Source organism: Pezoporus occidentalis, unplaced genomic scaffold, assembly GCF_034315485.1.
Source record: "Pezoporus occidentalis ecotype Australia unplaced genomic scaffold, CSIRO_AGI_Poc_V1 ctg2, whole genome shotgun sequence".
In the NCBI taxonomy this organism is placed as follows: Eukaryota; Metazoa; Chordata; class Aves; order Psittaciformes; family Psittacidae; genus Pezoporus; species Pezoporus occidentalis.
This window is the reverse complement of record NW_026913855.1, coordinates 15,568,958-15,593,049: the sequence shown is the minus strand read 5'-3', so window position 1 is coordinate 15,593,049 and position 24,092 is coordinate 15,568,958. Positions and strand designations below refer to the sequence as shown.

General features: G+C 42.8%; 1 protein-coding gene across 4 annotated transcripts in view; it reads left to right on the top strand.

The window, feature by feature from the left end:
* The window catches only part of JARID2 (jumonji and AT-rich interaction domain containing 2), a 224,979-nt gene that overhangs the window by 136,567 nt on the left and 64,320 nt on the right, over positions 1-24,092 (top strand). For all 4 annotated transcript variants that reach the window (XM_062617973.1, XM_062617975.1, XM_062617974.1 and 1 more), the window contains one exon: positions 22,011-22,180. In XM_062617973.1, the coding sequence (XP_062473957.1) occupies positions 22,011-22,180 (170 nt within the window). The remainder of the gene's footprint in view (positions 1-22,010; positions 22,181-24,092) is intronic.

Sequence of the window (24,092 nt, the reverse complement as noted above, 5' to 3'; positions counted from 1 at the left end):
AATATTTTAGTATCTGGGCAGATTTCCAGATGCTGATACTGTCTGGTTGTTCTGATCTCTCCTGTTCTCTGGGTGAGCTTTGTTTTCCCCCAAGACTCTTCTCATTGCTCAGGTACATGTCTTTTAGAACTTGACATTCCGAACTTAAAAAGCAAACCAACAAAAACTTGTTTAAGTGGAGGTTAGAGGAGAGGCACACATTCAGGAATCCCTTTTTTCTACTATAAAATAAAATACCCGGTTAAGTCAGGCACCTTTTATTTGGGTGGGAAATTACAGGAACCTTTCTACCAGTGTGCTTCCAGAAGAAAAAATAATTTTTCTACCAGAAAGTAGTAGTGCAAAGGTAGTGTATATGCAGAGATTTGCTTCCCCACTTGTCCCATTAATATTGTGTTTTACTTTAGATACCCAGTAGGCAGGGCTTCAAGGGTATGTGTATGCAGGGCAGTGTTATTAATTGTACCAAATAAAATGTAGGAAGAAGAAAGTATTTTCTTGTCTTCCTGGACTTTTCTCCCCCAGTATTAATTAATAAGGGTAGTAGAGTCTGTTTTGCTTTTTCCACTCATGTTCTTGTTTTTAATGTAGCATGAAGTATGTTTTGTTCTTTTGAGGGCCTACTGTAATTTTAAATGAAAAGCAGCAAACCCTTTTAGTCCTTTTAACAGAAATCCATTTTCTGTTTGTATTCCTCTCTATACTACTTTAGTGATCATTAGACAGTCCAGGATGCGTGAATGAGTTGTTGACTTTTCTGCTTTGTTTTCTTCCTTGTTTGTTCCCTACTCTGCTGTTTCTTTGGACCATCCCAACCCTTTCTACTCAAGTGTTTTTCTGCTAAGGTTTTATTCAACAGAATCTGCGTGGTCTCCCAGTATAAGCCTTAATGAAAACAAATGTTTATGGCGTTTCCTGAACATTAGGTGAGCTGCTATCTTTAATTATGAAGGCCTTGGAGATGGAGGAGGAAACCCACTGGTCTCATTTGCTGCATTGGCAACAAAGGGTCCTAGGACTGTTTGTGCTCAGTTCATTCAGTGCTCTCTGCTTTGCAGACAAGTGAGACTTTCTAGGCACTTGAATACAGTTTATTCTATCAATTAAAAAAGAACAAAACAAAACCTGTCTCTTACATTGCTTAAATACCTATTAAGCCCATGAAGGGAATACTAATTCAGGTGGTTCTGTGTAATGAGCTCTAAATTTCTGAGTCATGTCGGCAATGGAACCTTTTAACGAGGACGTGGAAAACCCCACAAAAAAACCTAATGTCAGTCTCAGTTCCTTAATTATTTTAATGAGCGTAGAAATGAAAAGCTCCAAAGTATTGTGTCACAGTGATTATTTCCCAGATTGAATATCAGAGGGAGCATTTATGAAAATTTTCAGCTATGTTGCTGGGGTGGATGAAGCACAGAGCAGGAGGGTCTGAGCGCTGGTAGTGCTCAAAGCCAGCAGCACATCTCATCAGCTGACAAGTCCTTGAGAGTTCCTCAATGGGATGAGATGGCTTTTTGTGTCCACTCCTCCCCCTTGCCTTTTTTTCTCCCCTTCCCCTTGCTTTATATGTATGCCAGCACATGTAAACCAGTGTATTTTACCTGGTGCAGAAAGTGAGTGTCACAGTGCAGAGCTAGTGTCATGAGGTGCATATATCAGAGTCCTTTACCTCTGGATGGGTGTTGCTTTGCATTCATGTGGATTTTAATTAGGCGATGCACTGATGCTATCTACTGCACTGATGCACTACCTACATTTCAAAACATGGATGTTACTTGAGTATCATTTATTCTTCCTTTAATACACCCACGAGTTACTTGATTTTGCTACACAGTCCCTGTAGAAGATGCTGCTGAATGCATGCTGACAGCTTGTGTGCTCCTCCTGCATTGCAGAAAGCGGTCTGCTCATTACTCCAGAAAATGGTACTGTAGAATGCAGTGCAGTGCTTTGCTGTGTCTGCTGGTGGATTGCTGCTCTGTTAGGAGGGCTGCATTATAAAGTTGGGTATTTCAAGGGTAGCATTTGGCATTACTTAATGATATGTGAAACATACCTTAATGCATTTATAATTGCTTTACATTTTCAAGCCTCACACAATGAACGTCACACAGTGTGAGCTTCATTTTCTCCATAGACTGTATTATTTGTATTATTTGATAATGTGCTCATTTACACTAGGGAGAGAAAAATAAAGGCAGGGAACTTTGAGAAATGCCAGCTAGTAAAATATAAGACAGTTGTATTTTCTGGTAAACAATGAACATAGTATAACTGGTGATGCTTTAACAGGCATCTTGTGGTATTGATGAAAACAAACCACTTACGGACGTCTGCAGCAACCAGCCCCTGAGAGCTCTCCTGAGCCACGTGCTAGGCAGAATTGCTGGAGTTCCCACTGTGAAAGTTGGCGTGTTGAAAGGGTTTGGTGGTGTGGTTCTCCCCTCCTCTTAAGGAACTTTATTTTTTCTTGAAGATTTGTATTTCTTACAGGAAATAAGGGAGTAGCTGCTCTTTTCTCAGAGATGGTATTAAAAGCGATAGCTATTTTTTACATAGCTGATTGCTTGAACCATCTGAAGCCCCCCTTGATAACAGTTATTCCATCCGCGCTGCTCTGGAACAGTATTTTGCATACTGTAGACCCTTGCTGTCTCTCCTGAAGAGTCCTTGCACTCCACTGCATCCCACCACATGACACAGAAACAACTCTTGTTTCCCCAGGTCATGAATGTCCTCTGCTTCATAAGCAGATTTGCTTCAGTATCACAGCTCTTGCATCAAATTGCTCTTAGCACTTGGCATACTTGGGTTTAGCCCACATTTATTTTGTAACTGCTGTTACCCTACTCTGTTATGAAGCTGATTAATTCAGCTTTCTTATTTATACTGCTACTTGCACAGTGTTTGTAGACCAGTATTTTTTTCCCCCGGAGTTGTTCCTGAGATTCTATAAATTAAGGTGCCAAAGTTTTCCTTTATATTTCTTGTCTAGAAGCATGACAAGTTGAGGAAGGGAAGAGTAGCACTTTGTTTTATAGTAGTGTTCAAACGATTCATTTAAATGGTGATGAACCCTAGCTTTTGGCACATCCCATTTTCATCACACCTGTCTAGATCAGGAAGATTGTTCTGGGTCAGCTATAACTGCTCCAAGGGCTGTGCTTTTGTTCATGATTTTTCTTAACGGAATGGGGAGCATTGAAACATTGACAAAAAAATACTGAAATACATGTAGCGAGTTCCCTGCTATCTGCTGAGAGGGGGCTGTAGAGGAAGAGCTGCCCTGACTTGTTGCTTCTCTTGCACAACACAGGGAACCTCCTGGCCGCTGTGTGGGGGACTCACACCTCAGATCATCTCAGCTTCTCTTGGCTTGTTGATAGCTCAGTATCTCCACCCCACCCCCCTCCACCAGCTGTTTATTGCCTTGAAATCTCCTTCCTTCAGGGAAATGTTTGTATGTAATAATTGGCTGCTAAATCCTTCTAAAGGTACTGCTCAGTAAAACTGAGTAATTGTTAATTTGACACTCCTAATGCTGGGTGAAGATGACAACAGCTGCTTTGTTTTGCATCTGCACTTTGAGAGTGATTGCACTCCACTGGTTTCATTTGGATTAGAAAACTTTTTTTATAGGGCTGGAGCTGGAAATGGGCTTGAACTCTCAGTTCCCTCGGAGGAATGTTTTGCAGGTATTACAATGTCTGGTTCTCAATTTTAGTAGGATGGGTTCCTTACTAAGTCTGCAGGAGTGTTGAATTTTGGCTTTTGATTGTTTTTAAAGCTTTTCTTTCCCCTCAGGGGAGGGGAGAGGTATGTAAAATGCAGTTAATTATGATGGTGTATTATCTCATTAAATTATGAAATACCTTCTGCAAAGCTTATTACAGTAATCTAAAAAAAACAGCTATTCGTATTTCTGATCTTTGTCTCCAATCCTTCCTTTTTATTTCAGATAACACACATATGTATATGTGCATGTGTGTGTGCATGTATATGCACGTATAAAGCACTGAATAAAGTAAAACTTACCTATATAATTTAATTTTATTCAGTTTAAACCTTTGTGAAGCAGATCAGTCACGTCAGACTCACTAAGATCATGTAATGGCTATGAAGAGCGATATTGTTAGTGACCCAGCTATTTCTAATGTAGCTTCTGATCTTACAGCTTTATGTAACAGTGAAGCGTGGAAGAGGTGGAACACTTTCAAAGCTGTCTGGCTGCAAGGCGTCCCTCATGGGAAGGGAGAGCCTTGTAAATGCACAAAATTACAGATCAGCTTAGCATGTTCAGCAAAACTCATACCTAGATTTTTTAACTCAGTGTGAGACCAGGGATGTCTCTATCTGGTGTGTTTTTAATATTGCCTATATAGATTCAAAATGTGGAGTTGGAGTCACTGCATTTTCCAAAGTACACAATTTGAATATTTAGAGACGGATTTACAGCTTAAATTTCTTCCAAAGACAAAACCTAGCTCCATCTGCAGTAGAAAACCATCACAGAAGACAGCAGGTCATGGAGTAGGTGGGCTGGAACCTGGGATAGAAGATTTTTGGATATACTGCTCAAAAATAATTTAAGTCTTTAGTGGTGGTGCTGTGCTGAGATTTCTAGATTACTTATGTTAATATAACTTAAGATGTAGCTCTTAAATTAATGAAGTTAAACTGGCACAAGAGGCTGCTGTATGGACAGGCTGTCTTTTCTGATTTATCTGTCAACAAGGCACTGGTTTAAACTCCTCTTAACCCATAACAGTCCACGTGGATTTGAACTGATTTAACAAAACTTGAATTAAATTGGGGCAATCTTGTGTTGCCAGCGAGGCCTCAGGAGAAGCATCTCTAGTTCTGCCTTTTGGCATTTTCTTCCCTTGGTAATGGTGTGATAAAAGATGCATTTATTTTATTTGTTGACTTTGTTGACTTAATTCTCACCTTCAAGCTATTAAAATTTCCTTTAGTGCTAAGGGCAGTCACTTACACAGCTCTTTGTGGTTGCATTTGTTTGTTATTTTGAACAGGATCCATAGCTACTGAACCCATATTTAATATAATTTGAAATAGAGAAAGTACTCGGGGGGCTGGGGGGTGGGGTGTTATTAAATCCTCTACATATTTGTTTACCTGTGGCTCAGTGGTTGGCCGGGTATGAAAAGGATTGCATATTTTGTCAGATTTCTGCAGTTTTCTAGTGCGGCATGTTGTTAGCTGCATTGCCATTCTCTCCTCACTCATCTGGTCCTTGCATAATTTCCACTTTATTTTCAGGTAACTTGCACTTTCCTGAACACACCAAGGGCTCTTTGCACTCCCTCACTATGTTTTACTTTCTTTATTGCTCCTGGCAATATTGCCTGCTTTCGCTTATTGCTCAAGTGCTCTTCTCAATTTCACTCCTTTCATTCTTCGGTGGGGTTTCGCATGGCGTTTTCACCAATTGCCTTTCAGATGCACGGCTTTTGAGAGCTAAATGAACTGGTGCTGAGAGTTCATCAAATGTTCACTGCCAGTCCCAGCTGAAGTAATTGCCAATTTCTTGCAGCTCCTGTGTGGGAGCGGTCTGCCACAACCTATTGCACAGCCTTGTGTGGCAAACTGGCCTCAGGTCTTCATCCGATTTAAACAGGCATGGGTGCGTGCACACACCGTTTTTCATAGGATTTTAATTCCTCTGCCTGCCCTTCTTTGGTCAATGTCTAATTTTAGCCTGCTGTCGTGGTTTAAACCCAGTCAGGTAACTCGTTCGCTCACTTCCCCCCCTTTCTTGCCCTCCCCCTGCTCTCGGAGGGACGGAGAGGAGAATCGAAAAGAATGCAACTCCCACGGGTTGAGATAAGAACAGTTTAGTAACTAAGGTATAACACAAATCACTACTGCTACCACCAATGATAATAATGATAAAGGAAATAACAAGGGAAGAGAATACATCATCTCACCACCAGCCGACCGATAACTCGCCCCCCCCCAGCCCGACCAAGCATCGACCGATACCTCCTCCAACCCCTCAGTCTCCCAGCCCTTCCGGCTAACTTCCAGTCACATCCTGGGCATGACGTGCTGTGGTATGGAATACCTCTTTGGTCAGTTTGGGTCAGGTGTCCTGTCTCTGCTTCCTCCTGGCTCCCCTCCTCCCTGGCAGAGCATGAGGCTCACAAAGTCCTTGGCCAAACCAAAACATCGCTTGTTATCAGCTCTGTTCCCGAGCTGAAAGTCAAAACACTGCACTACACCAGCTACCAAGGAGGAGAAATATGACTGCTACTGCTGAACCCAGGACATTATCCACCCCTTATTCCATACCATTCACGTCATGCTCGGATCCCACATTTTCAATACACCCATCACTCCACTCTTATCTAAGTGCATGGACTATAAAGCTATATCCCTATAAAGCTGCTGAGTCCATCTGGTCCATGATGTCAGGCTCCATCTCTTGTAACAGTCTTCCAGAGCAGGAGAGACTGTGTGCAGTGTTCACACTCGTGAATAACCTGGGCAATAGTGTCCATTGCTAAGTCCACCCCTCGATCATGAGTCCATCTCTGTGTTGCATCTCTGCTCTGATGGCCTGAAGTGCCATGGGCCCACCAGGCTCAAAATAATTCACTGTCCCCTTAAGCAGTTTCTGCAGCTTGTTGCTGGGGACTCCATACAGCTGCCTTCCATCTCCGATGCTTCCAAAGCACTGGAGGGGCCCAGTGGACTAGATACTTGCCCATACTGTCCCACACACCCTGCCACTCATGACTCTCCAGCCTTGGAGAAAATCTCTTGGTCCCCCTATATCCTTGTCTAACCCCAGACAAGACCCAAACCCGACTCTGCTTAACTTTTGAGATCAGACAAAATGGTTGTGGGTAGAACACAGTCTGTGTGTGTGCCAACATGCTGATCCCCATCACAATCAGCAGGCAGGTCCCAAGGATGCCCAAAGGCAGAAAAGTAAAGTGATTGCATAGAATCACAGAATAGTTTGGGTTGGAAGGAACCTTAAAGATCTGACCTTGCCTTGAACATTTCCAGGGATGGGGCAGCCACTTCTTCTCTGGGCAATCTGTGCCAGTGTATCACCACCCTCATAGTGAAGAATTTCTTCCTACTATCAAATCTTAATCTACTCTCTTTCAGTATAAAGCCATTCCCTGTTGTCATTACGTGTCCTTGTAAAAAGTCCCTCTCAGATTTCTTGTAGGCCCCCTTAGCCTGAGGACTCCCAGTAAATCAGTAACCAAACGTTTGCTCAGTGCTGTTGAGCAGGAGAGGCGTCACAGGGTTTTATACCTTTTTGGACAGAGTTTCAAGACTGTGCTTACTGAGGTGGGGTTTCCTTGCTGAGGGGCCACTTGTTTCCTGGATCTGGAGCCACAGGTGACAGGGCAGAATGGAGGTTATTGATGGGCCATAGCAGCAGCAGTTTTGACTCCAGTGGGGCTTGAGAGATGGCCACAGCCAGCTGTAGTGATGGGCAAGAAACTCTTGCAAGGAGACTTGGTGAAAAATGCACATCTGGGAAGAAGTTTAAGCTTAGGTATGCAAATCCATTACTGAGGATCGGGTTGCAAATGAAAGTGCTGGGATGCAGTGAGGAGCAAGGTGTTCACTGGACTGTCACATTTGAGGTTTGGTGTTGCAGTTCACATTTGATACTGGGTGTAAAGAGGTGTAGAGCAGGCTGATCTGTGTGTATGTACATATACAGTGTGAAGTACTTAATGACAAGTTGAGTTTCTAATGCAGCATGGTAAGAAGGCGTCTCACTGCCTGTCACAGAGCAGGCTAGCAGCAGGTTAAAATGTTTGAAGATGGTCTTCTCTCAAAGTATAAAATTAATTAAGCATCAGTGTGTTTAGACTAACAGAGACATCTACTGAATGTGACCCTAAGGTTGTTGCAAGCGTGTGCTCCTGGAAATGGCAAGTGATCTGCTCTTGGGGCCATTCTTTTACTCTTGCAGTCAGGTGTCCCCTCAGGTTGGGCACTGGTATCAGGTGCTGTCCGGACATGGCTGATTGGTGGCAGGGCAGTATGAGAGCCCATACCTCAGGGACACTTCCAGAGGAGCCCAGTGCAAGCCAGTGTGTTGGTTGCTGCTGGACAGGTCATTTTGTCCATGGGGCACCCAGATCAGCAAGAGCTCAGCTTTCATGTCAGCGTAGACAGTATCTGGAATGTCATCTTCATTTTAATATTTGCTTATGATGGTACAGGGAAGAGTAGTGGGTGATCTGCTCATGGGGGCAGAAGTGTAGGAAATCAGACCTCTTCCTTACTTAACCTTGTTGGTTGGTTGGTTTTGTTTGTTTGTTTGTTTTTTTAATCAAGTTAAAAAAAAAAAACACTGTCTGAATTTGTGTTCTTCACTGGGAAGTCTTCATGGAGACCAGGCTCCTTCTTGCAGAAGGATTGACAGCAAAGGGGACCACACTGGCATTGCTGCCAGGCACATTTTCTGTTAAAGTTTTACAGTTCAGTATCTAATGTTTCTCAGTCAGTTTAGGGTGATGTTAATGGAAGCTGCTACTAGAAAAGGCAGTCCTGTTCTTCCCTCCCGTCAGTTCTTGCCACCTCTTTTGTGCCAACACCAGCAGTTCTATGCTTACAAAACCCAACCTGACAAAGAAAAAACATCAACCTGTAAATTAATTTTCAGCTAGATTGACTTCCTCAGCCAGCTGATTATGGGCTCTCAGGAACTCAAGTGCTGGCATAAGCAGGAACATGTGGCTGGAGATGAAGGGAAGAACATATACCATATACCATACCTTTCTTCTGCAGCAGCCTTTACTGAGATCAGTTTAAACCAAACTGAGCCCCCTTTAGTGTGGAAAGGTGCAGGTGAGGTAATGCAGACCATAAAGGTATGCTCCAACTCCCGTTGCCCTACTCCTACCTGAAGAGTATGTTCCCATCTCTTCCTGATCTGAGTTCACACTGAGATGCAGGACTAGAAGGAGCATGACTTTCTTCTTCCATGGTCAGCACACTCTTTAGTTTGTCTGAGTTGAATCATGAAATGTCAGGCATCCTGCTGCTCACATGCCACTATATCCTAAAAGGAAGGTGTGAGAGAAGATGAAGTATTGATAAATTTCACTCTTCTGTGAATAAAGCCTTCTCAGAAGGACTGTATTTTTGTCACTTCTCAGACAAATTTGTGGTGTGTATGCATGGCTTGTTTGAATGACAGAGCACTGGAACGGGTTGCCCAGGGGGGTTGTGGAGTCTTCTACGTTGGAGCTATTCAAGGCCTGCCTGGACAAGTTCCTGTGTGATGTACTCTAGGTTACCCTGCTCTTGCAGGGGGGTTGGACTAGATGATCTTTTGAAGTCCCTTCCAACCCTTGGGATTCTGTGATTCTGTGGAAGTTTTTACTGTGATTACCTGATACCAGAATGAGTTCAGTATGCACCTTATCCTTTGGCTAGAGTCTCCCAGGATGGCAGGGCAGCACACCACACAGGGCAAGAAGCAAGAGATGATTGAATGCTTGCTACTCCAGGTAAAGAAAGAAAGCCTGCAGGGAAGGCTGTAGATTGTAGTGGCACAGGAATTGTTACCGTAGTTTCTGTCCATATCATTAGCTCCCAACTACTTTATCTGGTATTCAGGGGGAAGAGAAAGACAGCGTGTTCTGGTAGTCCAGCCAGGCCTCTCTCGTAGGGTTTAGCGTCCCTTAAAGAAGAGGTGCTGAGTGAATGGCCCCTTTCCTTTTCAGGCCAGTTTGACTGGTAGCAGGATGTGGCATGGCTTGAAGGAAGGCATGAGCAGTTACTGGGACAACTGACTGCATCTGTCTGATTGGCTTGCAAGAATATGCTGTTTGACTCCTGGGGAGGAAGCCTGGAGAGAGTTGCAGTTTGCTTCCAAAAATGCAAAAAATTGCATTGATGTGGGAAAAGAGACTGAAGAGTGGACATAGCACCTGCCGAAGTTCTGTCTTCTATCTTCAGAGTCATGTAAGGATAGTAGGTTTAACATAACAGAATGTACAAATTTCAAACCCCCCTTTTCGTGACAGCACCCCATCCACCCCAATAGCTCATTTGTGTGTGTTTCAATTTAGTAATCTTTTTGATAAGATGGTGAATGTGATTGTCTTATGCAGAAGTGATCACTTTGCTGCTTATCAGAACAAAGTCTGAGCAGCAGATACAGGGTGTCTTGTGTCTTTATTTATTTAGGTTTTTTTAATTCCACTTACTGTGTGTCTAAAAGTAGTTTTACAAGAGAAATGTTGAGTCCCTGGTAATAGCCAGGTGGTAGAGGGGCCTTTGAAAGGCCAGTCCCATGGGAAGTGCAGATATCTAGTTTCAGGTACGGTTAAATTGCAAGCTGCAACCTCTGCAAGAGGTTAAAATGCCCACGACCTACTGACCGTGTGACTTTTATCGCTTCCTGCCAGCAGATGGAAAATTGTATTTAAATGGTAGGGATTAATGGAGGACTTAATTGAACAGGAAGTTTTTCAGCCATTCAGATGATGGCTAAAATGATCCATACACTGTTACTTCTGACATTTCTGCCAGAAGTAATCTCTAGCTTTCTAGCTAGTGCAAGTTGTTTTTAGGGTGAACGTGAAAGATTGCAAGAGTTGACGTGTGCGTGTTTTTCTGAGGTTCAAGAATGAAATGATCTGTAAAATTTTTTTTTAATTAAAAAAGTCACAAATGCAGAGAGAAGGCTGTTCAAAGCAAAACAAGAATTTTCCTTCAGTTGTACAGCTTTGATCTTGCACCCTCTTGAGCTCTAGCAGTTGGTCAGATTACTGGAAAGGGAGCTGCTGATGTGTTTGGTATTATCTGGCATATCATGTGCCTTTCAGTCTGAATCTGCAGCAGTTTTGAAGAGAAGCATGGAACAAAGAACAGCACTGAAATTATCAGGAACTGGTGTTTTGGGTAGTGCCGGAGGGCGTTGCATGAGTAAGGAAGTGGAAAGCTCTGTCATCTGAACCATGCTGTTTTTGTTTAATGTCTCCTGGTTGGGAACTGGGAAGCAAGCAGGTTTTGCAGATGTCCCTCAGATGTCTGAGAATACTGAAAATGATACTAGAAGAATATTGAAGTCACACAGGGTGTTGTGCTAAAAGTAGATTTGACTTCAGTGTAATTAAATAGTGGGGAAATGCTCAAGTTTTATGAAAATGGGCAGGTTTTAACAATCTATAGGTTCTCTTCCATAAGGGTGGGAAATAATTTTATAGGGCCAAAATGACTTTTGAAAAAAACTATCTGTGGTAGATAACAAGGACCCTCTTACACATAATTCAGTGCAGACAGAGGGATGATGTTGCGGAGCAGGTGAAGTGCCATTCTGTGCTTCCCCCACCCTGGTTTTACTTAATACCAGAAGACTAGGATTGCTTTGCTCTTCCACTTGCAGCAAGTCCAGGCACCAGGACTTTACCGTTTTTTTGCCAGTAGGTGGAGACTGTGCAAGTGAGCTGGGAATTGCATCCCCCCAGTATGGAAGGTGCTTGTTAACGTGGAGTTTAGTTCCAGCACAGGGGACAGGGTTTAATGTGAAAAAATAATTGTCTTTTTGTGGTTTTCTCCTTGGAGAAAAGTCCATCAGGATGTAATACTTGCTTAGACATATGCTGGTGATTATTAAAACCAAGCAAATGTGAACAATTTTTTTTTTTTTTTTTTTCCCTGCTGCTGTGGTTTTGTATTTTAGTTTTCTGGCATAAGGTGATGCTCTGTGCAACATTTTATGTGCATGGCATGAAAACAGCAGGCCTAGCCTAAAGGCACTCCTTGGTGATGTGCTTCCTGTAAAATTTGCTGGTATGGGGTGGTGGGTTTGGCTGAAGCTGAGAAATAGGAGTCTTGGGTCGCACTGCCAGAAAAAGAGGGGGAGCCCCCATTTCTGGATGCAGGAACTCAAGTCTCCATTTGCTGAGCAGTTCTGTAGGTGTCTGTGCTGAGCTGTACTTGATAAGCAGCTTGTAAGGTACTTCAGTGAAGAGAACCAAGCAGCTGACAGAGGTGAGAAGTGCTGCATAAGAGGAGTGGCTCCAGAGCATGGTGCAGGAGCAGAAGCAAGTTGTGCATAGGAGGGAGCCTGGGGAGGAATCAGACTGTTGAAGATGGCCGTGCTGCTGAAATAATCATTCATGAAATGGCACTCAGTACTGATCCACGTTATGGTGGTGGCTCCCACTGTAGCGTAGTCCCATAGAGTCAACTTGCCTTTTCTAGTATCAGAAGCTGTGTCTATGGAGCAGTCCCTGCAGCATGCATATCCCAAGGAACTGCAAGGAAGCAGAGGTATCCAGGCCACTCCAGAATAGACTGCTGCAATACATTCCCATTTCTTGTCCTTTGTCGGTGAGGATGGTTTTGTATTGCTATGCACATTTGTAGTTTGTGCGAGCATATCTGGGCTGGCCCAGCTGAATGCTGTTGGCTGTGGTGGCAAGGATGTTGGCAATACCCGGGACTTTGTGAGGAGCATTTGTAGTGCCTCCCGCGAAGCACCTGCAGTGGTGTTGTTAGAGTCCCACGTGGACTGTAGGATTTGAAGGCTTACCTTGGGTGGCTTTTTGCAACCTGCAGTGTGGTTTCAGTGTAGACACAGGTGGATTACAATCCATAGCAGTCAAAAGTTAACATACCTGTGCTCATGTTCTTAGACTAGAAGCAAGCTACTCCAAAATGGGAATTTTTAAGAACTATTGCAGGACAAAGGAAGGGTGGCACCACCTGTTCCCAGTATTCATAAGGATCTCTTCTGCCATCTATTGCCATGTACAGCTCACCACATGCCTCTATAGAGGAGAAAAAATTCCTGTCCAGTTTCAGGTAGGACAACCCTGGAGAAAGTGGATTTCAAAGAGACAGTGTCTTGCTGAAATAGATTGTCCAGATCTTACACTTACAGAGGAATAAGTCTCTGGACCTGGGTTTATGGACAGTCTGTAGAACAGTTGATACAGTGTGATCTGATGACAAAGGCAGTTAACTGTAGAAAAACACCTTCTTGGGGCTCCATTTATCTGCCATATCCTCATTTGGTCATGCTCCCCCTGCCTCTTCTTCCTGGGCAGCAGCTGATTAAAAAACCTCCTGTACTTGCCACAGCTGTGTACTTGTACATGGGATGGGTGGAAACTTTTGAAATTTGGTGGTAAATAATGTCCTTAAATCTAGATTAACCTTTCTCCAGCTGCTGGAGTCTGAATCATGGAATTATAGAATACCAACTTGGAAGGGACCTCAGGGATCATCTGGTCCAACCTTAGCTGGGAAAGCATGACCTAGACTAGATGACCCAGCACTCTGTCCAGTGTTGGGGAATCCCCCGCTTCCCTGGGGAGATTATTCCAATTGGCTGATCATCCTCATTGTGAAAACTTTGCATCTAAGCAGAATCTCCCTGGGAGTAACTTGTGCCCATACCCCCTGTTTTCTCTGTGTGACTCCTTGTAAAAAGAGGGTTTCCATCTTCTTTGAGATGCTTGAAGGCAGGTAAGTGGATCTGTATTTGCTGGAGTTGTGCCTTGGTAATTCGGGGTCCTGTTTTTGTTTGAGTGTGACAAGAGTTTGCAACCCTGTGTCCGGGGCTGCAGTGACATATATGGCATACGATAAGCATGGACTGTTCTTTCATCAGATCCAACTAAAATGTGTTGCAGCGCTAGGATGGGAGGAGATCCATCCTCCTGGAGAAGGACTGCAAGCTTGACTGGTTACACTTTTGCTTTTTTTGTGTTGTTTTTTGTTGTGTCTTTGCTTCTGTATATCTTGATGTCAGTGGAGGGGACTCAAGTTCACACTGGGAAATCCTACTGCTGCATCAGGGTAGCAGCAAAATCCTCTGACCACCATTGATGTTTTAGGACAAAAATTCAGGGCATTTAGTACCCAGTGTGATTCATCCCCTTTGAGGTTATCTAGACCACTGAAACACCTGAACTGCCTGGATCCATAGCTGAAATCTGAATGCAGGTTTAGTTTTCTACAGCTTCTTCTTACCATCTAGAATGGGCCTCAGTCAAGCAGGCAAGTTCTGCGTCCCTGTGTCATCACGGCCACGTGTATATGGCAGGTGGAGTATATATGAAGCTGGAGTTGTCCAGTTCCTCCACAGTTAACGTGATGGGGAGTGGTAAACAGTGTCCATCAGCCTTTAACAAATCTTATTTCACCCAAGGCCATCATGTACATGATTTTAACAGCCAACTATTTCATTTAGTGGGTTTAGTATCTCTGTTAAACTGCATGAAGTGAGGTGGTTTTGGAGACTGCAAATTTCTGACCATGCTCATTTCTTGTGATCAGTGAGCATGGTCAGGAAAAATAGGTGACCCCAAATTAATGATAATTTGAAGAGTTCTTAGCAAACAAGTTTTAGTTGCAAGCTTTACTTTGAACTTTAAGCATTAAGCATATGGATTAGTTCAATTATCATCCATTAAATGTCATTCCCAAACACCTTTCCATTATTAGCACTGGCACACATGATAGTGACAAGGATTTCCCAGTTGTCCTGTGAAGAATGGTATCTCTAGCACCTAATTTTGCATGTTCACATTAGGCCTGCCTAGAAGTGCCTGTCACATGCTTGGTTTTGTTTAAGGTGAAAATTACATACTCAATAATCATCTGATCTCCAGCAGATGCCTGGCTATTAAAACCTATATGACTTTTTGTTGTGGTGGAGTTTTCTCTTCCCTCTTTTTTTTCCCTTCCTTTTAATAAGGACAGAACATATCTACAGCGTATCACTTTCAGGTACAGTTACCTTAATAAACAAAGCTGCACACCCAGATAAATCTTTGCATACAGGCATGTTGTGCACTAGACCGAGTGTCACATTGCACAGTGCAGTTAAACCATATGTGTAAATTGTGTGTTGGCTGTCATGAGAACAAAAGATGGTGCACTTCAAACCTGATCTAAATCAGGGGCAGGGACAAGTAAAACTTGGAGATAACTACTTCACCAAGCTAGCAAAGTGTCATAGTAGGGAAATTAATAACCCAGGTACATGGCAGAGGGGAAATTAGAACAATATTAGTGCAGAATGTTGAGCACAAAAGCAAATATCAGTGTAGTAGAATGCATGTCCGTGCTAGAGCTTTCCCTGTAATGGGTACTAGCTGCTGATGGATGGGCAGCCATAATGCTCGATTGTGATTTTGTGCAGGTGTATGGGATAGTTGGGTTGAAACAGTGTCCTGGGTTCAGCAGTAGCAGTCATTTTTCTCCTTCTTGGTAGCTGGTGCAGTGCAGTGTTTTGACTTTCGGCCTGGGAACAGAACTGATAGCGATGTTTTGGTTTGGCCAAGGACTTTGTGAGCCTCATGCTCTGCCAGGGAGGAAGGGAAGCCAGGAGGAAGCAGAGACAGGACACCTGACCCAAACTGACCAAAGAGGTATTCCATACCACAGCACGTCATGCCCAGGATGTAACTGGGAGTTAGCTGGAAGGGCTGGGAGTCTGCAGGGTTGGAGGAGGTATCGGTCGGAGCTTGGTCGGGCTTGGGGGGCGAGTTATTGGTTGGCTGGTGCTGAGATGATGTATTCTCTTCCCTTGTTATTTCCTTTATCATTATTATCATTGGTGGTAGCAGTAGTGATTTGTGTTATACCTTAGTTACTAAACTGTTCTTATCTCAACCCGTGGGAGTTGCATTCTTTTTGATTCTCCTCTCCGTCCCTCCGGGAGCAGGGGGAGGGCAAGAAAGGGGGGGGAAGTGAGCAAACGAGTTACCTGACTGGGTTTAAACCACGACAAACAGCAATATGTGAAGTCCCACAGAACTTAGCTCAACTATATCTGTGCAGGGTCAAGCACACCACGTATACGGTGCACTGAATTTCTGGTGCCCAGATTGAGAGGCATAATAGTGGAGATGTGGGAATTGCAAAGCCTAAGTGAGCAACAACAAGAAACCTGAACTTTCCCTGTTTAAAGATCAGTTTTGCTAGGGAATGGCTTCTCAAAAGCCCAACCTTAGGTCAGACTGTAAACAATTCAGTATTCCTGTCTACTCAGTGTTTAGTGGAAACTGTTACCAGCTCATCACCAATAATTAGTAGTAGCAATTTTAATGTGATTAAATATCTGCAAATACTTACACTGCAGTTCCTCAGGAGAAGCAACAAAAGCAAAGTATTAAAATACCAATACTGCTTTTAGAAAGATAGATTCATAGAATCATAGAATGATTTGTGTCAGAAAGGACCTTGAAGACCATGTAGTTCCAACCCCCCATGCCATGGGCAGGGACACCTTCCACTAGACCAGGTTGTTCAAGATCCATCCAACCTGGCTTTGAATACTTCCTTTGCTTTAGCTTGCTGACTGCTCATGAGCAGCTTGGAAAGTGAAAAACATACTGCATTCAAAGGGAAATGGGAATTAATTATGAAACTGTGTCAGTCAAGCAGCTCCTTAAACTATGGTTCTGATAGAGTTTGGAAATCTAACTCTAGTGGTGATATCGTAAAGAAAAAGGACATAAACATCAGACTACAGAAAAGCAGGAAACAACAAAGCCAAAAATGAAGTTCAAAGAGTAAGTGAAAGGTTGTAAGACCAAACAGCAACCAAATATTATACTACCTAACAAGCAGGAAGTTTTGTTATAACGGGCAGATTGCTGGAGATTAGAGAATATTTGAAAAACAGGTCTATTTGTAAATCTCTTCCCAGTTGAGATGTTTGTATCAATACATATATATTATCAATTCAGTTGTGCTTATTGTTCTTTGTGTGTGTTTTCTAGTACTTAAGCTTTGCTTTCTTTTAGGAGTTATGGAGTAATAAACTGAAAATAGTCATATTTTTGTACCGATGTACAACTAAATCTTGCGTGCTGATAATTTAATACTTGGTTTGTAGCTAGTGCAGTACACGCCGTTATCTAGAGTATTCACATTTACTAAATTTAACACAGACTATTACTAGCCCAAGCTTTGCTTTGCAGGAAACTATCTTTGTATAGTAGGTGTTTTCTTCCTAAACATGTCCTTTTTGCAAACTAAAGGAGTAGTGCTAGGATATTCTATGTTAAAAGATGTTTCTGAAGTATTTTCACTGTAGTGTTTTGGTTATAATGAATGCAATTTGCTTAATATATTCAACTAAAAATAAATTCCAGTCTAAAAAAGCTTCAGAAAGTGTATTTTGCATTGGAGAGAAATGTTTTGTAGTCTGTCCTATACATTTGAGGTATTTTTTATTGTGGAGTTTTAGTCTCTGGCCTGTAATTTGTTGTCTCAGACCTAAACAGTTCAGTAGAAGAGACGCATTCCAAAACAGTGGAGGTGAGGTTTCCTCAGGCTGAGACTTTTTTGAACTTCATGTCGTAGGTAGGTGTTTAAAGTCTTTCAAAAGCAGTAGAAGGAAAATAACATTCTGTTGGGAGAAGGTGAATTACTGTTTAGTTTAAGTAGTCTGGATGTTTCTGGCTGTGTGTTGAGTGTTTACACAATGTTTAGATGTGGTATTATTTTGAGTTCTTCCATCATCCTTTTCCTTCTTGCAAAGTTTGCGTATTTGCGGGTCTTACATAATGCATACCCTTTTGGTGAGGACAGAGTGAACAATTTATTTTGAGGACACAAAAGGGATTTTTGTTGTTCTTTTTGGCACCTGTGCCAATCTGTCTTCTGTTGCCAAATGCGTGCTAAATAGGTCATTCCAGCAGAAACTGTTGCATTAACAAGCAAAGAATGAAGCCACGCTGGTGGTATTATGTGTCTATAGAATTGTTTAGTTTGGAAAAGGGACCTGTAAAATCGTTGAGTCCAACCGTTAACCTGTCTCTGCCAAGCCCACCACTAAACCATGTTCCTAAGTGCCTCATCGACGTGTCTTTTAAATACCTCCAGGGATGGTGATTTGACCACTTCCCTGGGCAGCCTGTTCCAATACTTGACAAACAGTCCTTTTGGTAAAGAAATATTTGCTAATACTCAATCTAAAACTCCCCTGGCACAACTTGATGCCATTTCTTCTTCTCTGTATCACTTGTTACCTTGGAGAAGAGACTGACCCCTGCCTCTCTACAACCTCCTTGGAGGTAGTTGTAGAGAGTGGTAAGGTCCCCCCTGAGCTTCTCTTCTCCAGAGTAAGCACCCCAGTTCCCTCAGCTGCTTCTCATAAGACTTGTGCTTTACACTCTTTGCAAGCTTTGTGGCCTTTCTTTGGACCTGCTCCTGCATCTCGATGTCTTTCTTGTAGTGAGGGGCCCAGAACTGAACAGAGGATTTGAGGTGCTCTTCCCTAAGCCTGTAGTGTTGCATGGGCCTGTCGTGACCGAAGTGCAGGGCCTGGCAGTGAGCCTTGTTGGACTGCATGCAACTGGCCTCAGCCCATTGATCCAGCCTGTCCAGATCCCTCTATGGAACCTTCCTACCCTCAATAAGATCAACACTCCTGCCCAGCTTGGTGCCATCTGCAAACTTACTGAGAGTGCACTCAATCATTGATGAAGATATTAAACAGAACTGTCCCCAGTACTGAGTCCTGGGGAACGCTATGTGAACAGCTGTCAGCTTGATTTAACTCCATTCACCACTCTTTGGACCTGGCCATCCAACCATTTTTTTACCCAATGAAGAGTACACCTATCCAAGCCATGAGCAGACAGTTTCTCCAGGAGAATGCTGTGGGAAATGGTGTCAAAGGCTTTACTAAGTCTAGGTATACAACATCACTCACACAAAATGTGTTTCTGAGCATTGATCACTTGCTTACTTATTCTGCCTTGCTCACAAAGGGTGCGTGAGTACAGCAGGCTGCTATGCTTCGTCTGATGTAACTGTAGTGGAGGGAGCGTACCTCTTTTGGCCCCAGCTTCACACTTATATTGGATTAAGTGTAATGTGAAACCTACCCGAAATAATTGGTTTTATGCTTCTAGCGGTTTTCATGGGGACATACAAGGTTATTAAGATGCATATGCTCCTTTACAAGGGAACAGTTTTAAGTTGTTGCCCATGTTTTGAAAGGTATGTGTTTTTCCTTTGCTGGCCCCCTTTTGAAACTGGTCATCTTTACACAGATCTGAAGCAAAGGCTGCTTAAAAGTTTGGCTTTTTAATCCTAACCTTGATGCCTTGTCCCAGTATATTGTAGCTGCAGACTAGCCTGTTTTTTTTCTCATAGCTCACTGTGTACACCCTCAGGCATTGAAGTAGAAGCCTGTGGAGCACATGTCTGTCCATGCAAAAGGCAGTAGTTTTTTGCAGAAACTAAAGGAATCTGCAGTTACAAAAGAATGCCTTAATTTACTAGTGCTCATAAATTGAGTGGGTGATATGTATGCCCTGTAACTGCTGAGGTTTTTAATAAAAAAATGGTGTTTCATAAGGAGCAGGCCTGTTTTGGTGCCACTGAGCTCAAACCAAACAAGAGGAAGTACAGCAAACATCCACAGAGGTGTGAGAGAAGCGTCTCGAACACATCTGAGCATACAGCATCAGGTCTCCACAGCCTCCCTGGGGAAGCTGCAGACGTTCATGGTTGTAGCCTGGAGTTGGCTGGAGGGAAGATCTGGAGTTTTCACTGTCCTTGCTGAAATGAAGGGCCCCCACTCCATGGGGGGGGGGGGGTATTGAAGAGCTGGTGGTGCAGCCAGGCCATGCCAGGCTGTGTGCCCTGTAGGAAGCTGGAAAGCAAAGTGAGCAGGGAAGGCTGGCTAGCGGAGAGTGTATTTTCAAAGATGGACTGAACCGAAAGTTCTTTCAATTCACTAATGCGTTCAAGCCATTTCCTAATCCTCTTTCAGTGCTCTAGGGACCAGTAATAAGGATGGTGCAAGCAGCCCTGGCAAATCCTTGCTGCAAAGGGTTAATTTTGAACCAAGAAACAGGCTTAACCTTTACTTTTTTTTCTGGGGGGGGGGGGCAGGGGGGAGTGTTGGAGGGGTGTGTGGTTGTGGAGTCCTTCCCTATTCTTGTCTTTGATCACATGAGATCATGGCATGTGGTTTCAGAGATGCAGAGAGTGGGTGGTGTGTGGTTTTAACAGCCCAGCTGAGGAAGCACATGGATAGGGAAAAATGGCTGTGTAGTTGAGAGTAGCAGGCAGGGTTAGGGTTGCTTGCTAACCTTTGTGTTTTGGCAAGAGATGGTATATTTTGTGCAGAACAGAAGCCAACACAAAGCATTTTTCTCTGGCCGCGTGTGTGGTTTTGGTGATAGAAATGTAGATGGTTGAAATTAAAATCCCATTCATCCTGTGCAGGAGTCCTCAGTCTGCTTGAAGGAATAGGGATTTGCAAAGCAATCTAGCAATCTTGAGTGATTTTGGCGATATGCAGGCAGACCTGTACAAGGCCTTCATTCTGGAAAGTTAATTGCTCATAGATATGGAGAAACACACGTCCAACAGTCTTAGTTCCAATCTAAAAATTACAAGCACAGTGATAAAAATTAACACCACGTTGTATTTGCCATTAAGGAGGTGCAAATAAACAGTAAGAATGGCTGGTGGGTTTTGTTGTTTGGGGAGGTGGGTGTTGAGTAGCAAGGACATGGGCAATTTTATGCAGAGTTTAGGGAGAAAATTGCTGAATGTTACTTCTGTTCTCTGTTGTCTTTAGGGGACATTTGTATACTTACACAAACACTGCTGGGATTTTCATTTTTTTTCCCATTTTAGCCACAAAAAGGCAGAATTTTAAAGCACAGTAACAAACCTCTTACCCAACTATTTTAGTATCCGTGAAAAAGAAGAGGTTTCTCAATTGCGTGTTTCATCCACTCTGAAGGATAACTGTGCTTTCCTTGAGTCACAACAGCCAAGTTTGCCATGGAGTGACAAGACCTGTTTTTCCTTCAGTGTTATTTGATGCATGTTTCAGTTTGACATTATGTAAATAGTCTGCTATTAGGGAAGAAAATGACATAAAATTGCATCCTTTCTCAATGAGGTTTTAAGTTCTTTCAGTTGCTTCTCTGCCTTTTGAAGCTGTAATAAGGATCATAATTAGAATCCCAGTTGCTTAAGTGAGAAATTAGCATGTTCTTAAATGCTGAGCCAAGCCAGGTTCCCAGCGAGACCCCCTCCGGGTATCTGTCCTGCCCTAAAGCGCTTTCCCTAATACCAATTTGTGTTCTAGACATATTAAAGAAAATCATATTCATTGCCACCTAGCAGTTAATCAGAGCTTTCAGATAGGCTTGAAATGATTTGCTGCCTGACTGCCAAAACCACCTGCATCTGTTCGCTCTCTACAGCCGTACCCAGGCATGCTCTAAAACTTACCAGTCTATCACTCAGTACCAGGACTGAGACAAATTCACTCCATGCATGTTCTTCATTCTTACAGATTTACCACAAATATTACTTAACCCCACTCTGGCCCTCCTTGCTTACAGTCTTCTAGGCTGTGGCCAAGGGAACAAAAATGTAATGGCTTTTACCTGCTGTTTTCCCTGTCAAAGATATTTTATCTTTCACTAAAGGCTTCAATTTGTTTTTGTAGAACTAGGCACTAACATATATACCTTATCTATTAATATATATCTTAGAATGTAAATAAGATTCTAGCAGATTGGAATAAATTAAATCCTTAATGGGGCTAAAATAAACCTAATTTGTAAATTAATTAAAAACAAGAAGCAAAGAACACTAACACTTAAAAAAAAAGTAGACATTTTCATGGTGCAAAATACAGATTTAATTTCCAAATAAGTGAATGGTAAACTGTAATTGTATGATACACAAGAAAATACTTGGAACATATGAAATAGTAGTCACAGATTTTATAGTCAAGATGTTTTCTTTCTGGTTTTCCAAATTGTCGCATAAGATACCAAAAGGTGAAGCAAATAAAATACTGTCTTTGCAGTTGACCTGGGTACGAATATGATCTTGGTGGGAGATGGATTCAGATCCCTCTCTGTACCCCATCCCTTCCCCTTCCGAATTTTATTTTAATTTTGAATTGTGATTTTTTTTTTGTTTATGTTCTGATGTCTCTCCTGCAATTTTTGCCTAACATGCTTCTGATATGCTTCTTGTTTCCACAGGCCAAGGCTGCAAGCACAAAGGAAGTTTGCTCAGTCCCAGCCAAACAGTCCCAGCACAACTCCAATAAAGATAGTGGAGCCGTTGTTACCCCCTCCTGCCACTCAGATTTCTGACCTCTCCAAAAGGAAGCCCAAGACAGAAGATTTTCTCACTTTCCTCTGTCTTCGAGGTAGGAGTCTTGTAGCAGCCTAGTGGGACAGTCTCATTCAAAGCACGAGCCATAGCACCACACACCAAGCAGCAGCTAGACAAATGTGCTGTACTACACTTGAATATACTGTGTGCATTTCAGCTCTCAGCAATTTGACTGTACCTGCAGCAGGAGCATTCAAGTTCATGGTTGTAAAGATCATAAAATGAGGCTGGTAATAGCACAAAGGAAAATATGCGCTTAGCACTCTGTTATTCTGAATGGTTTTTGTCTCTCTCTTAAGTCCTCCCCATCCTCTTTTGTTTTGTCTGACTATGAACTGTGCTTAACTTGCCTGAGTGCTTGTTCCTGCAAAAGGAGAAATCTGGCTGGAAATTCCCCTTCTCTACCTACTCACTGTCCTTAAGGCTTTTCATCTGGCAGTGGGTGGAGGGGTTGCCATTGTTCTTAGCTGGCCTGGGAGCTGGATTGCTCCCATGGTGATGATTAAAACAGGTGAGCTCCTTCCGTCTGCAGTGCAGATGAGGCATCTGAAGTTGTACAGCAAGAAACCTGAATTATCTCACAGTAGCAGGTGCCTGAGCCTGGCTGGAGCTGTATAGTGTGTGTCTGTGGTCACTGGAGCGTGTCTGTGAGGCTGCATGTCAGACTTGGGGATCTTAGTGTGAGGTACAGCTGACTGTCCAGATTAAGCTAAAGAAGAAGACCTTCCATGAGTGGTCTTTTTTCTTGGAGCTTTCCATGGCCCTGTGTCCCAAGTCATGTACTGAAGATCACATCTCAGTTTAATCTCCCAGTTGTCGTAATAGCTCTTGTGGTATGTTTCTCTTTCGGGAGGTGCCCCCCATAGCCCTCTTCGCTAGTCACTGCTTCATCCTTGATGTGCTGGAACAATGCCTTTTGTGGTTATTTTGTCCCATTACTTACTGAAAGGGTGTACATTTGTTACAGAGGGTTTGTCTGCAGAAGTCTTACATAGTGCATTGAGTCTTTCAAAGCTTGTGTTTGAGTTCCCTTTTCTAGTTCTGTGATCTCTGAGCAACACTGGTCAACACCACCCATAGCTTCCTGTTGAGGCTTTCTCACCATAAGACAGTATGGTTTGATTTATTTTTTCTTTTCTGTGAGATTTTAGGCTGTGGTAGACTGGTTTATACTGGTTTATACTGGTTTATACTGGTTTATACTGGTTTATACTGTGGTAGACTGGTTTAGACTGGTTTATAATTTATCTGTCTTGACTCTCATCCAATATGGAACCTCCATCCTGTTGGGACTTCTGGTAAAGCGGGTGGGTGGAGGGATGGAGGAGGGTGGTTTGCTAGCTTTTGTGTTTGTTTAAAGGATCGTAAGGAGAAGAATCTCTAATGGAGTTTAAGTTGTATCACAGTCCTCTGAAATTTAATCTGTGGAAATGTATTTCTAATTTAGTCTGCTGTGAGGTTGATCAGTCTGTTAGTAGCATGTCACTGCTGTGATCTGGGCCAACTGCCACAGTTGTTGATGGGAAAATTCAGATGGTGGGGGTGTGTGTGTCTGTGTGTGAGCACACATGGCTGCATTCACACGCTTGTTTCCTCTGCTTGCTAACTAAGCATGTGTTATTTATATCTTTGAAGGCACTTGCACTTAAAAGCAACCTGTGTGGGGTTGTGACTTGTCCCCGTTTTTATTTCCTACTGTCTCTTGGCATTCTGCTTTAACAATGCAGATGGGAAGCATAGGTACTTTTGTCCTCTTCCAGTACTTCATTCAGAAGGTTGGGATTTTTTTTGGTTTTTCTTTTTATATTTATTTTTATATTTATTTTTTTTTTTTAAATTTTAATCAGTGAGTGTTTAGCTCTTGCACCTGTAATTTTCTTCTTTGTTGTTCATCTGTAGAATAATTGATGTTTTGTACTGTCAATTAAGAACTTGCTATTCATTCC